General features: G+C 51.1%; 2 protein-coding genes across 5 annotated transcripts; one reads left to right on the top strand and one right to left on the bottom strand.

Annotated features, from left to right (window-relative positions):
• Positions 1-477: 477 nt before the first annotated feature.
• Positions 478-9,634, top strand: LOC116954153 (aurora kinase C-like). Of its 2 annotated transcripts, none has more exons than XM_032974621.2 (9): positions 478-607; positions 1,906-1,952; positions 3,221-3,398; positions 4,950-5,007; positions 5,806-5,997; positions 6,245-6,383; positions 6,499-6,647; positions 7,913-8,087; positions 8,516-9,634. In XM_032974621.2, the coding sequence occupies exons 2-9, from the start codon at positions 1,914-1,916 to the stop codon at positions 8,729-8,731; spliced, it is 1,146 nt and encodes a 381-aa protein (XP_032830512.2). In that variant the 5' UTR covers positions 478-607; positions 1,906-1,913; the 3' UTR covers positions 8,732-9,634. The 2 variants fall into 2 exon arrangements, with proteins under 2 accessions (XP_032830512.2, XP_032830513.2); XM_032974622.2 differs by lacking the exon at positions 478-607 and adding an exon at positions 651-907.
• Positions 9,635-9,660: 26 nt separating this feature from the next.
• Positions 9,661-12,644, bottom strand: FAM210A (family with sequence similarity 210 member A). Of its 3 annotated transcripts, none has more exons than XM_076052062.1 (4): positions 12,602-12,644; positions 11,128-11,792; positions 10,372-10,483; positions 9,661-10,248 (listed from the first exon to the last, which is right to left on the bottom strand). In XM_076052062.1, the coding sequence occupies exons 1-4, from the start codon at positions 12,638-12,640 to the stop codon at positions 9,919-9,921; spliced, it is 1,146 nt and encodes a 381-aa protein (XP_075908177.1). In that variant the 5' UTR covers positions 12,641-12,644; the 3' UTR covers positions 9,661-9,918. The 3 variants fall into 3 exon arrangements, with proteins under 3 accessions (XP_075908177.1, XP_032830516.2, XP_032830517.2); XM_032974625.2 differs by having other exon boundaries at positions 12,520-12,608; XM_032974626.2 differs by lacking the exon at positions 12,602-12,644 and adding an exon at positions 11,986-12,164.
• Positions 12,645-14,508: the final 1,864 nt, after the last annotated feature.

Raw genomic sequence — 14,508 nt, 5'->3', positions numbered from 1 at the left:
GCACCACCAATTCCGAAACGCGTAATCGTCGTGGCTTCACAGCCTCGCTGAGAAAGATGCCAACCACTGGGATCCCCCGTGTTGGGGCGATTGCTGCAAGCGAGTAGCAGCACCTACGAAGGCCGGCACGGCACACGAAGGGGGTGGGTGGCCAGCACCACGCCCGGCCGCCTTTGTCTCCCCAGTGGCGATGTCCACTCCGCACCGCTCCCACGTAACTCTTTCGTGGTGGCGGAGACCTAAGATGGCAGCCATGGCTTCACCGCTCGTACCGTCACGTGTGCCCCGCGGGCGAATCACATGCGACAGCGGGGCGGGGGGAGGAGGAGAATGTCATCCCCGACATTTCGTCCAATCAATTCAAACTTCACTAAACCCGCCTTCCTCCGTGACGTCACCAGCGGCTCGCGTCCAATGGCGAGGCGAGGTTCGCGTCGGCGGCCAATGGGAGCGCGCGTCAGGGGCGCGGGCGCGTCACGGGGGCCGCGTTTTAAATTTTGCGCGGCCGTTGGCGCCGAATCCCGGGAAGCTCGCGGCCGCCTTCGTCTCGCCTCTGCGTGTCGCCCGCAACATCGACGCCGCTGTTGTTGCTGCTGCTGTTGTTGCTGTAAGTCGTCGGCGCCGCGACTTGCCGCGTGACTGTTGTTGTGAGGTTTGGTTTGCTGCTGTGTGCGTCTCCTCCCCCGCCCGCCACGGTTTGTGAATATTCGCGCTCGGCTGGGATGCGGCAAATCGGCTGGGTCGGCACCGCGTCCACTGCTGCGTGAGCTGCAGCGGAATCTCGAGCGAGTGCCCGGCCACAGCTTCGGCGTCGCTTCGCTTACCGGACGAGGACTCCCTTCGCGAGCGCCGCGTGGGTCCTGGCCGGGAGCGGTGGTGTCATTTGACCGCACCTCACGTCGGCTCGGTGCGGGTTGCTGTGAAGGCGGGGAGAGTAAAAGTGCAATGCGGTTTGATAAGTGTCCGTGTTTTTAGTCGGTGGGTCGTAACGATGTTGGTGACGCGAGGTTAATCACGGGCGCCGGGTCGTGATTTTAAGGGCCTGTTGATCGATGAAACTTGTCCGGACTGGTCTCCCGTCATGGGAATGTAGAATGCCCGATACTGGCAAGAGAGATGCGATGCATAATTTAGCGAATGATTGACAGCCGTCGTCGTTATGTCACTTGCACGCTTAAATTTAAATTGGAGGGGAAGGTTTAGACCCGAAGTGTTTTATTATAAGTGTCAAATGGCCTGGCGTTTATAATAATACAATCGCGGCCTGTGGTGTGAAGTTTAGAGTTGGGTTTTGAACAAACGATGGGCCCTGGGTTTGATTCCTCCTGTGGGTAGCGGCCATTTCACAGCGTGAGACCGCTTGCACTTTTAAATGGCATACTCTTTGGTTCTATTGGGTAAAGTCACGTAGGTAAAAAATAAAACGACAAAAATCACGACGTTTCGGCCACAACACAAGCGGCCTTCATCGTCGTGATTTTTGTTGTTTTATTTTTTACCTACGTGACTTTACCGAGTAGAACCAAAGAGTATGGATCCTTACAGTCACGAAAGCTTTAAATCTAGAATTTTAAATGGCATCTTGAGCTCGGCTGGGCGAGTTAATTCACTTTGTGTCATTTTAACCAATTTTTTGGTGATGTTGCCTTGGCAGTGGTGATGTGCCCTGAAGAAAGACCATTGCCTGAAACGTCACAGATTATATATACTTTTTACGCCCACAGTGTTGTATGTAGAACTTATTTTGCAACGTACTTGGCCAACCGTAATGATCAGAGATGCGGTGGAAGGACAACACTGAACACAAAAAGCAGTTGTTGGCGAGTGTGGGTTCTTTTGTTATTAATTTAGTTTTCTTGATTTAAATTGATTTAAAATGTGTTGGCCGTCTCTCCCGACATTCAGCCTCGAGAATGAACTCGAAGGAAAACAGCGATCCACACACTGCGAACGTGAGTGCAGAACACAAGGGGGAAGCTGCTGCCAATCCACTTCATAGCAACAACAATCGGGGCCCTACGGTGGCCCTACGGTGGCCTCTTGGGCATGGCCCGCTCTGAGCTTTAAATAGGAACAGATTAGTAAGATAAAAGATAAACAAGAGATGGATATGGGACAACTGGGGAAGAGAGGTAGAGAATAGTGGTCACATGCTCTGATGTTATGTCACGAAAGTTGAATGATCTGCCCCAGTGGAAAATGCATGGAGGAGCTCTGGTGTAGAGCATGACCACAATCGTCTGTCACGTCATCTACACAATGGGCATTGCAATCATCCACACCGCCGTCTACATCTTTAACATATTGCCACAGTCAACGCTACTCATCCCTCCCCCAAGGATAATTCACAGCTTATACATCCAACATTTTCCCTTTTGTAGATTCTGTTCCATTGAATATTAGAATAGGACAAAACTGCTCATTCAAATCAGAATTCCCTTTTACATCAAATAAGTTGGATAACTTTTACCATTTCTCTTTCACGGCAACTGCTCGGGTCAGCTGCTGCGATTGACGCATTGGTTATACAGCTGTGAGTGATGATTACACTGTAACAAAATAAGTTGTCCCTGGGTAGTAAGTGTTATTTTCTAATTGCTTATGCCTCAAAAGTACAGAAAATGGCTGCTATTCCCCACAGTTTGCTTTTGTGACCAGGGCAGTGATATTTTGAAATTGACCTATTTTCAATGAGAAAACGTGGTGTGCATTTGTGTCATTCCTTCACGTAAAGTCCTGCTCACAAAAGCAAAGTTTGTGGGGAATAGCTATTTTCTATACTTTTTAGGCATAAGCAATTAAAAAATAACACTGCCCAGGGACAAAAATTGTGTTATATAGAATTCATCACATAGAGCTTATGTCCACTTAGGACTCGTTCCCTGTGTCACAAATGTAAGAATTATGAAGGATGTGTATTTTCTCATGTTTCTGAGTAGGATGCTTTTTTGGAAGGACATTTTAAACCATCCTGTACATTTCCACAACACCTATTTTAATAAACAGCACTTGTTTGATTATATATATAAAAAATACAATATTGAATTCACATACACTCATATGCCATCATGCATTGCAATGCCTTCACTACCAGAAGAAGTATTTCCACCATAAGCCTCTGCAAAGTGTCCTGTGTGACTGAACACTCGATCCTCAAGAATCACTCGAGTGCATGGGAAGTGCTATATGAATAATAAATGCTGATTTGTCTGTGGTGCAGCTGGTGGGGGCTGGCGGGTCAGGGGATGCTAAGCTCCTCCTGAATAAGATGATGAGTGGCGCTCGACCTGCGAATCCCACGGGGCATAACAACCTGCCCCAGCGCATCCCTGTGGGGCCCAAATCGCTGAGCCAACAGCAGCAGCCACAGCCGCCAGCGCCCTCATCCACACAGCCTGGTCTATACCTCCACTCACTCCGCTACTCTCCACACAGCCTGGTCTATACCTCCACTCACACCGCTACTCTCCACACAGCCTGGTCTATACCTCCACTCACTCCGCTACTCTCCACACAGCCTGGTCTATACCTCCACTCACACCGCTACTCTCCACACAGCCTGGTCTATACCTCCACTCACTCCGCTACTCTCCACACAGCCTGGTCTATACCTCCACTCACACCGCTACTCTCCACACAGCCTGGTCTATACCTCCACTCACACCGCTACTCTCCACACAGCCTAGTCTATACCTCCACTCACACCGCTACTCTCCACACAGCCTAGTCTATACCTCCACTCAAACCGCTACTCTCCACACAGCCTGGTCTATACCTCCACTCACTCCGCTACTCTCCACACAGCCTGGTCTATACCTCCACTCACACCGCTACTCTCCACACAGCCTGGTCTATACCTCCACTCACACCGCTACTCTCCACACAGCCTGGTCTATACCTCCACTCACACCGCTACTCTCCACACAGCCTGGTCTATACCTCCACTCACACCGCTACTCTCCACACAGCCTGGTCTATACCTCCACTCACACCGCTACTCTCCACACAGCCTAGTCTATACCTCCACTCACACCGCTACTCTCCACACAGCCTGGTCTATACCTCCACTCACACCGCTACTCTCCACACAGCCTGGTCTATACCTCCACTCACACCGCTACTCTCCACACAGCCTGGTCTATACCTCCACTCACACCGCTACTCTCCACACAGCCTGGTCTATACCTCCACTCACACCGCTACTCTCCACACAGCCTGGTCTATACCTCCACTCACACTGCTACTCTCCACACAGCCTGGTCTATACCTCCACTCATACCGCTACTCTCCACACAGCCTGGTCTATACCTCCACTCAAACCGCTACTCTCCACACAGCCTGGTCTATACCGCTACTCTCCACACAGCCTGGTCTATATATACCTCCACACCGCTACTCTCCACACAGCCTGGTCTATACCTCCACTCACACCGCTACTCTCCACACAGCTTGGTCTATACCTCCACTCACTCCGCTACTCTCCACACAGCCTGGTCTATACCTCCACTCACTCCGCTACTCTCCATACAGCCTGGTCTATACCTCCACTCACACCGCTACTCTCCACACAGCTTGGTCTATAACTCCACTCACACCGCTACTCTCCACACAGCCTGGTCTATACCTCCACTCACACTGCTACTCTCCACACAGCCTGGTCTATACACACCTCAACCTCCACTGACACCCCTATCCTCCAGCTAAAAGTTATTTTTGTTCTGATTCATATTTCCTTCATGGCTGTAGTTTTTTTTTTAATTTTGTCATTTTGGTGACTCGTCACTCAAATGACTCCTGGTCTCCTTCAGTTCTCAGCTGGTTAAAGAAAATAACTTAACTTCAAACTCTTCACAGCCTCGTCTATACGTACACTCTTGGGATGTGTTTCTGATTTCTTCTGTCTTCATGAGTCCTCTGCTCTCTTAACAAGTCTCTGCTGTCTGTTGCAGAGGCGGAAGCGTCTTCGTCACAGGCGGGTGGCAACCCCAACGACGTGGCCAAGACAAAGTGGGTTGAACCCCGTTTAACTCTATAAACACACACACACTTGTGTACGACCAACTCGCACACCTACACATACATCAGGCGATAGTGGCGCATACCTGTAATCCAACACTGGAGGCAGCAGCAATGGTTGGTGGATCACACACGTGTTGGTGTTGTGAAAATCCCTTCTCATGGGGGTCGAGGAGGAGCTATTCCCTGGCTCGTCAGGAAACGGTGAAATAAATGTGGACTGCACCTGTTCCATCAGTATGGGATAGTGTTGCCCCCTCGCATGTGTACGTTTTCCCCAGGTGTTGTGCTTTCCTCCCACATGTAAACACTTATTGGTCAAAACAGCTTAATATATAGAAAATTGCAGAACTTGCGCAGTTATTGGTGTCGGCTCACTGCCTGGCTGCCTTCCCTCTCATCGGTGGTTCCTTGCACCTCCTGAGTCGTTCTTTCTCCTTGAGAGTGATATTATGCGACTGTTTTTTATATATATGGTGCTGTGAGGTGGCCAGGAGATGGCGGTACAGATATGGATTCAATCCACATTATTCAATATATTTAATCTATCTGATTTAACCATCTTGAGATTAACCCCCAAGTGTGCCTTGTGGGTTTTCTGATTTCCTCCCCCATGAAGCTGCCGTCTAATTCTGGAATTGACCAAGAATCCTAATCCAGCAGGACCCTCCTGAAAGAGTGAGACTTGACGAGGCTTTTCCAGATATGTAATAAATGCACCATCCTTGTCGGTGCACGCGCGGGCCCTGCTGATGATGGATTTGGTGGGCCTGGCTCCCCGTGTTGCAGGAAGCAGTGGTCGCTGGACAACTTTGACATTGGGCGGCCGCTGGGCAAGGGTAAGTTTGGCAACGTGTACCTGGCGCGGGAGAAGAGCACCAAGTTCATCCTGGCGCTCAAGGTGCTCTTCAAGTCTCAGCTGGAGAAGTCAGGTGTGGAGCACCAGCTGCGGCGCGAGATTGAGATCCAGTCGCACCTGCGGTGAGCGCTCGCGGTCCGGAGAGACTTTTTTTCTCGGGTTCACCCAAATTGTCATTCTTAATGTAATTGACTCAATGTGATTCAATACTCGCGGTATGGCGATTCGATACTGGTTTTCCACAACCTTTAATTGACGTTTCCTTATCTACATCCGCACCCCCTCTGCCCATCCGTCTCCTTGTAACCCCATCCCCTCACCCCCCTCTCTTATCTCTGCCCCCTCCTCCTTCCCCTTGGCCCGACACAGGCACCCGAACATCCTGCGCCTCTATGGCTACTTCCACGACCGCACGCGTGTCTACCTCATCCTGGAGTATGCTCCGCGCGGGGAGCTCTACAAGCTGCTGCAGAAGCTGGGGAAGTTTGACGAGGAACGCAGCGCCTCGGTGAGACTCCTGCCACATCCTGGACCTTGTTGCCGTGATTGACCCCCCTCCCCCATTGGTGAGGTGCGGGTGTGCCAGCATGTTTTGTGACACCCGTGCTGTGATGCGTGTGCAGTACGTCGCGGACATGGCGGACGCACTTATATACTGCCATTCGAAGAAGGTGATCCACCGCGACATTAAGCCTGAGAACTTGCTGCTGGGCCTCAAGGGAGAGCTCAAGATCGCCGACTTTGGGTGGTCGGTGCACGCGCCCTCCTCCAGGTACACAAGTGGCTCGTGGGGCGAGTAGCTGCTGGGGTGAGTGGTGGAGCATGCTTATATGCCATATGCTCTCTCCATGTACAACAGCAGAGGTGTATGGAATTTCAACAGGACCGAAATCTCTGCTTTATTAACCTGGTCAAAGCATATGATACAATAAATAAGCTAGGGCTCTGGGTTATTCTTCATGCTTTCAGAGTCCCAGACCCTCTGCTCACAATCATTAAGGACCTTCATGATGGTGGGCAGGCCTGGGTAAAGCTGTGTGGCTGGGTGTCGAAGCCATTTTCTTTTCACCTAGGGGTGTGACAGATGTCCTCTGGCCCCTACACTATTTAACATCTTTGACCACGTAATTCGTGAAGCTTTCCATGGATGTGCCAGTGGAATTTCAATCTGGTAAAGATGCAATGGGAGGCTGATCATTGCCTGGGTGCTGTCAAGGGATGGCTTCTTATTGGGCAACCATGTTATTTGTGTGGCTGATCTGGTAATTACTGCCCAACTGGAGAAGTTGGAGATGCTACTGCTGAACCTGGAGCATGCCACTAAGTGATGGGGCCTTACCATCAGCCAGCAGCTTAATGGCTGCAACACAGGCTAGAGGAGAGATGGACTGTGGTACAGAAATATCTGCATCTGATTGGACTGATCAATGACTAATACTAGCGGTGTCAAGATCGGCCTCTGGAGGAAGCTCATGGAGGATGCTACTGGGCAGTTGGAGGCAGCAGCCCTCCAATAACATGGCAGATGAAAGACTCACAACAATGAGCAGAGCGCTGGGTGGCTAAAACGCAACAAGTTGGAACAGTGGGGAGCACAGGCTGCATCTGTCAGTCCATAAACCCATAGCACCTGGGTCTGTCCTGTGACATCCTGCCAGCGATCCTTCGACACTTCACTTGGTCTTGGGTTACACCTCGCCTGGCACAGGTGCCTTGGTGACCTCACCACCGCTTAGTGGTAAACAGCGGTTGTTGGTGGAGCGTGCGGGTGTGTGCATTGGTTATGGGGTGGGCGAATGCGTGCGAGTAGTGGAGTGACTGGGTGAGAGGGCCGTTGTGTGCGACTGACGGAACGAGTGAGCAGGTGACTGGTGAGCAGTCGGCGTTTAATGATGCTCGCACCCAATTTGTGGATGGGAAACGATTTATGTAGCACTCGTGTAAGTTGTTTCCGAGCGATGCGTTCGTGTTGTAATGTAGGCTAATGGAACGAGGATAGTTGTACAAATGAGTTGGCGTGTGCACGCGCGTACACAGGCGCGCGACTCTGTGCGGCACGTTGGACTACCTGCCACCCGAGATGATCGAGGGGCGCACGCACGATGAGAAGGTGGACTTGTGGAGCCTGGGCGTGCTCTGCTACGAGTTTCTTGTCGGGCGCCCGCCCTTTGAGTCAGAGACCCACAACGAAACCTACCGCCGCATCTCCAAGGTGAGGGTTGGGTGGCGGTAGCCCGTTTGGTCCGTAGGATTGGTCCATTCGGCAGGGACTGCACGAAGATCAAATCTTTAACTTAGCCCGGTTAACATATTTTCTGTTTGTTTAATTGGTGAAATAACAGCTTCCGTTTGAAGGTGGGTTAGAGGTCAGAGCACTGGTTTATCATTTGTAGCGAGTTGACGATCACCAGTGACTGCACAAAAAAGTACTCGTGTGAAACTTGAGTTTTTTACTTAATTTAAACTCAAGTATGTAACATGAACTGTTGCTTTCCCCGAATAGTTAGCCTCGGGGAGGTAAACGCAGTGCTCTGTTCAATTGTTTATTTCTGTTGGTGCTCCTGGACTTGTTTTCTACTTGCGCGAGGCACGGTATTGAGCGATAAATGATAATCGCTCCACTCGCTCTTTCTCTCCCAGGTGGACCTACGCTTCCCATCACACTTGAGCGATGGAGCCAAGGACCTGATTGCAAATCTGCTGAAACACAACCCCCACACCCGCCTGCAGCTCGCTAGCGTCTTGCAGCACCCCTGGGTCAAGGCCAACGCCAAACGCATTGTGCCGCCCGCCTACACCGCTGCCACCACCACCAGTGCCGCCACCATCAGTGCCACCACCAGTACAGCCAACTGAGGCCAGGGCTACCTTCCTCCAATCGCGTGGGTGTAAGTTCTTGTACTGGTGCACATAATATGGAGTTAATCAAATGGAGACGCTTTTTGGTGGGAGTGGAGTGGGTGAGGCCTGCCCTGGGGGTGTGATGGAGGCATGTGGAGCTGTCTGCCTGACTGCATCTAGAACCTGCTGCTAGCGTGTCGATTCCTCCATTATTGTCGATGCAAGTTTATCTTCACGTGACACCCTCAGCAAAGAGAGGTCCGACACTCACCGCAGTGTTTGAGAGTTAAGAGGTTATGAATGATGAATCATTACAGGCCTCGTGGTAATCCCGTTCTGATACTATTTGTTGGTCTAGTGCAGCATGTTAATCTTTTAACTTGTTTGTCATGTTTATCGCTGTGTGAATGATTGCAGAGATGACTGGGGGATGGGTGTACATTTATTTTAATATACAAAACTTGCAGGTGGGTGTTTGAGTGCATGAACTGCGTAGACACTTCTAGATTTGAAGCTTTTGTGACTGCAAGGATCCATACTCTTTGGTTCTATTCGGTAAAGTTACATAAAAAAAATCACAACGTTTCAGCCACAACACAAGTGGCCTTCATCAAGGCCACGTGTTGTGGCCGAAACGTCGTGATGTTTGTTGTTTTTTACCTACGTGACTTTACCGAATAGAACCAAAGAGCATAGACATCACTTGTCTCTTTTAATGAGCTGGTCATGATTGGTTCCGAGTTTGCCTGCCTCTCACCCAAACCGAACCCAGCCTGCGCTGCTGTGAGCATTGCTCCGTGTCGGACGGTTGTGCTCCCAGGAGATCTGTGGGTCGCTGTAAATAGTCCACTGGAGCGAGTGTGAGAGTTTGTTTCACAGTTCATTTTTTGCCTAATAAATAAAGACCAATAAAATGTTTTCTGCTCAGGATTTTTTAAAACAAATTTTCTCATTCAAAGAACTTCATATTTATTCATTCACATACATTACACAAACTCGGCCTTCTAAGTGCCAGTTTCATTTAAAGCAATGATTATTAATCCATAACAGGTCATGGTTAGTGCGATTCACCATATGGACAGCATGGATACTGCTACAGTTGCATATTCAAGTGAATTTCCTAACGTTCGCTGGTTCAGTACTGCTGCTATAGCTCCTGTCGCCTGTCTCAGATGCTGCATGTATGGCCAGCAACCACTGCCTCACTTCTTTCCAGCAACTCTGTTCTTCGTATCCTGCACCTTTTCCGATATCTTCTCCCGCGTGTCGCTCACTTTCTCCGATATCTTCTCACGTGTGTCGCTCACTTTCTCCGATATCTTCTCACGCGTGTCGCTCACTTTCTCCGATATCTTCTCACGCGTGTCGCTCACTTTCTCCGATATCTTCTCGCGAGTCTCGTCCATCTTGTCCTGCAGGAACTGCTTGACATTGGGTGGCGGTGGCGTATTGAGGATGCCACGCTTGCGCAGGTACTTGACGGTGTAGGAAGTGCCACCCAGCGTCACGGTGTAGCGCGCCGGCGTAGCGATCTGTGGGGATGGGCACACGGTACCCATTTTTAGATTGTTTTTACTGTGGCGGCAGCGGTGAGTAATTTGTTTCTGAGGGTTACGTGCAGAGCGTAATGCTGCGTGGCGTGTGGTGCAGGTCACCTTATAGAGTGCGTAGGCCGTGAGCAAGTTGCCTCCCTGTGAGCTGTGCAGGAGCTTGATGAACTTCTCAGGAAATCCTAGAGCCTCCAGCATGGGCAGCACGTTCACTCCCCTGCAAACAACAATGACCCCCCCCCCCCACGTGGACTTTAACAGACAGGTGCTGTTATCGAGCACCGAAGGGGCTGTGTGGCGAGCGCGTGCCTGAACCATTCAACTCCCCTACATGCATATCCACACGTCATGTGATTATACTGCACTTGGGCAGCTCAAAAGTCGCTGGGTGCCCTTGAAAGTAAAAAAAAAATTCCACTGATTAAACTCAAAACCGAGTACCTTTCATCATTGTATAAAAGGATGTTTCTGCATAACTGCCACTGGTGGTGTCGTGCTGTCATTTTTTTACTATTCAATCCCCCCCTCCCCTTTCGGTTGTTTATCCGAGAGAAAGCTGCATCAAGTCAAGAATTTAGATGTTTGGAAAATCCTATTATTGAGCATTTAGTTTCATCTGGGCGGGAACTGGAGTACCCAGAGAAAGGACGGGTTGACATTCAGCACCAGCCAAGCACTGGTGGTCTCCCATTGTCACTCAACACCGCTTGTGAGATATGAGATCTGACTCGGGGCGATTTCTTCCGGCATGAAACCGTGAATGGGTAATTATGGATCAAATGCGTCCTGAACGCATTCATCCGAGGAGGGAGGGGGGGCTGCCACCCCACACCCCCAAGTTGTGTACCCGAGGGGCCTCACCTCATGGCCGCGTAGTAGAAGGATCCGAACCAGACGGCGGAGGTGACGAGATGGACAGGGATCATCACCTTGCCGTACTGCTTTAAGGTTTTCTTGAAGCGTGATATGAGGCCCATGGAGCGGTCCTGCAGAGGGTCGGTCTCGTCCGAGGGGGGCTGCGGGCTACCCTCAGTTTCCAAAGCCTTGGATCGCAGGGGACCCTTGCCCGTACCCTGCTGGGGGTCAGCGCCGCGCTGGGGGTCGACCTTGTCTTGGAGGGGGTCGACCTTGTCTTGCACGGAGTCGACCTTGTCTTGCACGGGGTCGACCTTGTCTTGCACGGGGTCGACCTTGTCTTGCACGGGGTCGACCTTGTCTTGCAGGGGGTCGACTTTCCGCTGCTGGGGGTCTCGGCCAGGCGCACTGTGCAGTGCCGCGCTGCTCAAGCGGACGCGTGCGAGGAGCCGGGGCTGCGGGGATGCGGCGACCCAGAGGGCGGCAGAAGCGGGGCTCCGAGTGAGGCACGCGGGGCGGGGGCCGGGCAGGGAGGCGAAGTCCGAGTGGGGGGCCCTCGCCACCGTGAGCCGGCGGACGAGCGCCGCGGACCGCATGGCGGCGACGCGTTGGGTCCTCGCTAGGAGGAAGCGTGGCGTGACGGCCTCGGAGAGCGTGGCGGGAAGAGAGGCCTGCGGGGTGGAGAGGGATGCGTGAGACAAGGGATGGGAAGGGAGGGTAACGAGAGGGGCAAGAAGGTGTTTCGGCGTTAAAGGGTAAAAAAACAAATACGGCCGCATCTCTCCATAATGCACAACCATGCAATCGAAGACAGAGAACGAAAGAAGGGCTTGAGCCTAAACACGTGTATTGATTTTTACTCACATTGAGACTCACAGACCCATCGAAGGGTTTCTGTAAACCCGATAAATCCTTAGATTCAACAAAATTGAACTGATGCAATCTGGATGGATATCGCGTCTCAATTCGACCGCTGTCTCACTGGGGAAAGGAATTCCTGACTGGGAGCAGCAGACGTTGAATGAGCCCTGACTTCCCTCCCAAAGCCTGAGAGGCTGCTCATCATGCCCTGTGGCTCCCTCCCTGTCCCTTGCCACGCTGCCCACCATGCCCCGTGGCTGCCCTCCCCACGCTGCCCACCATGCCCCGTGGTTGCCCTCCCTGCCCCTCGCCACGCTGCCCACCATGCACCGTGGCTGCCCTCCCCACGCTGCCCACCATGCCCCGTGGCTGCCCTCCCTGCCCCTCGCCACACTGCCCACCATGCACCGTGGCTGCCCAACATGCCCCGTGGCTGCCCACCATGCCCCGTGGCTGCTCATCATCCCCCGTGGCTGCCCACCATGCCCCGTAGCTGCCCTCCCTCCCTGCCTGCCCGGCCACGCTGCTGCCCGTCACCTGCAGCTGTCACGCGGGGCCCACGCCGCCATTCATTCCGTCGCTTCCGCAAGGTCACCGCGGCGGACGTGACGTCACGAACCTTTCCGGGGCGCGCGGCTCCACGGGGTAGTGACGTCATGACAACATCCGGGTGTGCGAGAGCACGTGGCGATCGAAGCCCTCGTTCGCAAGGGAGCGAATGAGAGTGAATGATGTTGTTGACACGACAGTGTGGAGAGTGAATGATGTTGTTAACAGTATATTGTGGAGAGTGAATTATGTTAACACTCTTGGAAAATGAATGAGTTTATTCACAACATTGAATGATAGAATGAGTTCATTCACACTTTTGTCAGAATGAGAGAATTCGTTCACACCTGAATAATTAAGCGAGTTAAAATACACGCGAGTGAATGACATTGAGTTAATTCTCAACACAATGGAAGCTAGAATGAGTTCACAAAATTAGAGAATGAGTTCATTCTCATTGCATGAATTATAATTATTTCTCACTGAATGCGAATGATTTAATCAACGAAACAAAAAACATCGCGAAATAACGATTTCATTCATTTATTCACAAATGAACAGGAGATACATTTTGAGAATTCACAAACGATCGGTAAGTCCATACCTTAATGAGCGCAAGAGTTGAATGAATTTAACATAATTGTTTAACGTGTGTGAATGAGTTATGTACGCGTGAGTACATGAGCGAGCGAGGAAGTTGATTAATTATAATAAGGTTCGAGTCGTGCAACAGTACACGAATTAACAGTGAATGAGTTTAGCGAATGAATACTGTGTAATTTTATATTTTGCATCGTCGTTTATGCAAATTGCATCTCTACATCGCCGAGGAACCACAGAAAAGTGGGAAGGAAGCGGCAGCAACGCGGTGATCCGACACCACCATCAATTCTAGATTTAAAGCTTTCGTGACTGCAAAGATCCATACTCTTTGGTTCTATTGGGTAAAGTCACGTAGGTCGTGATCTGAGCGTGGCTTTTTTCACTCCAGCGCTGTCCTCCAGACAGTCTCGTCCCTTCACCTCATGAAGGCCGCTTGTGTTGTGGCCGAAACGTCGTGATTTTTATTTTTTACCTACGTGACTTTACCCAATACCACCATCAATTGCCCAAGCTCTGCACTCCTCGATATATGAAGGCATCGGCTAATTACATGTGGGAGGAAACAGCAGCACCCAGAGAAAACCCATGCGTGCGATGGAGAAACACTCTACCCCATACAGATAGAGCAGGTGGAGTCCACATCTTTGCTGTACTGCCTTTTGGCGAGCCAGGGTTATGGCTCCTTGACACCCACTGGATGGGATTTAGAACAGATGGAGATTAGTCCACGCATTGGAGTACCAGCTCCTGGCGGCCCACGGGAAGGGAATTTCGCAACATTTGCTGTGTGATCCACCACGTCTCGCTGATGCCTCCACAGGGATGGGTTCCAGGCAGCAGCCGCGCCCAGCGCAACAACCGCCTCCCGGCTAAATGTGAATGAGTTCACGGGTGCATGAGCTGGTGAAGGAGTGCACGAGCGAGCTGACTCATTTTCTTTATTATAATTGCAATTGTCCAGTAGTGCCTCCATAATGCACGAGGCAATGAATGAGCGAGACTTGAATGATAAATAACCGCATTTATGAGTTAATGGGTAACTGGGTAAATTCGTGAATGACTGAAGAGTGAATTGCTTAATAACTGAACGATTGAGTCATTGCATGGGTGAATAGTAAGTAAATGAATTAGTGAATGACTAATTTAATTAATGCACTTCCTTCTGCGAGACGGAACAGCACAGGGCTGTGTAGGGCCACCTCCCCTAGGCCGACTCAGCCTTAAACGAGTACCTAGTCCAGTGAGTCAACACGAGAGTTGGAGATACAAAGGCAGTCGGGCGTGGAGCTGACGACACTCTGACGGCACTACCCCCTTGAGTGCCGTGTTGGCCTTAATAGGTGTTCGCTAACAGCACTTTCCCCAATAGTCTGT

The sequence above is a fragment of the Petromyzon marinus genome, chromosome 54, assembly GCF_048934315.1.
Source record: "Petromyzon marinus isolate PM22_M1 ecotype Great Lakes invasive population chromosome 54, UKy_Petmar_22M1.pri1.0, whole genome shotgun sequence".
NCBI classification, from domain to species: Eukaryota; Metazoa; Chordata; class Hyperoartia; order Petromyzontiformes; family Petromyzontidae; genus Petromyzon; species Petromyzon marinus.
The sequence above is the reverse complement of the archived record's forward strand: the minus strand, read 5'-3'. Positions and strand labels throughout refer to the sequence as shown.

What these genes read in the sequence shown, in the direction of transcription:
- LOC116954153 (XM_032974621.2), top strand. Translation starts at nt 1,914, where the DNA reads ATGAACTCGAAGGAAAACAGCGATCCACACACTGCGAAC. An exon ending in GCCCTCATCCACACAGCCTG is followed by an intron (nt 3,399 to 4,949) that starts GTCTATACCTCC and finishes TGTCTGTTGCAG; the next exon opens with AGGCGGAAGCGTCTTCGTCA. An exon ending in ACGAGGAACGCAGCGCCTCG is followed by an intron (nt 6,384 to 6,498) that starts GTGAGACTCCTG and finishes ATGCGTGTGCAG; the next exon opens with TACGTCGCGGACATGGCGGA.
- FAM210A (XM_076052062.1), bottom strand. Translation starts at nt 12,640, where the DNA reads ATGACGTCACTACCCCGTGGAGCCGCGCGCCCCGGAAAG. An exon ending in GAGCCGCGCGCCCCGGAAAG is followed by an intron (nt 11,793 to 12,601) that starts GTTCGTGACGTC and finishes TCCACCCCGCAG; the next exon opens with GCCTCTCTTCCCGCCACGCT. An exon ending in TTCTACTACGCGGCCATGAG is followed by an intron (nt 10,484 to 11,127) that starts GTGAGGCCCCTC and finishes TGTTGTTTGCAG; the next exon opens with GGGAGTGAACGTGCTGCCCA.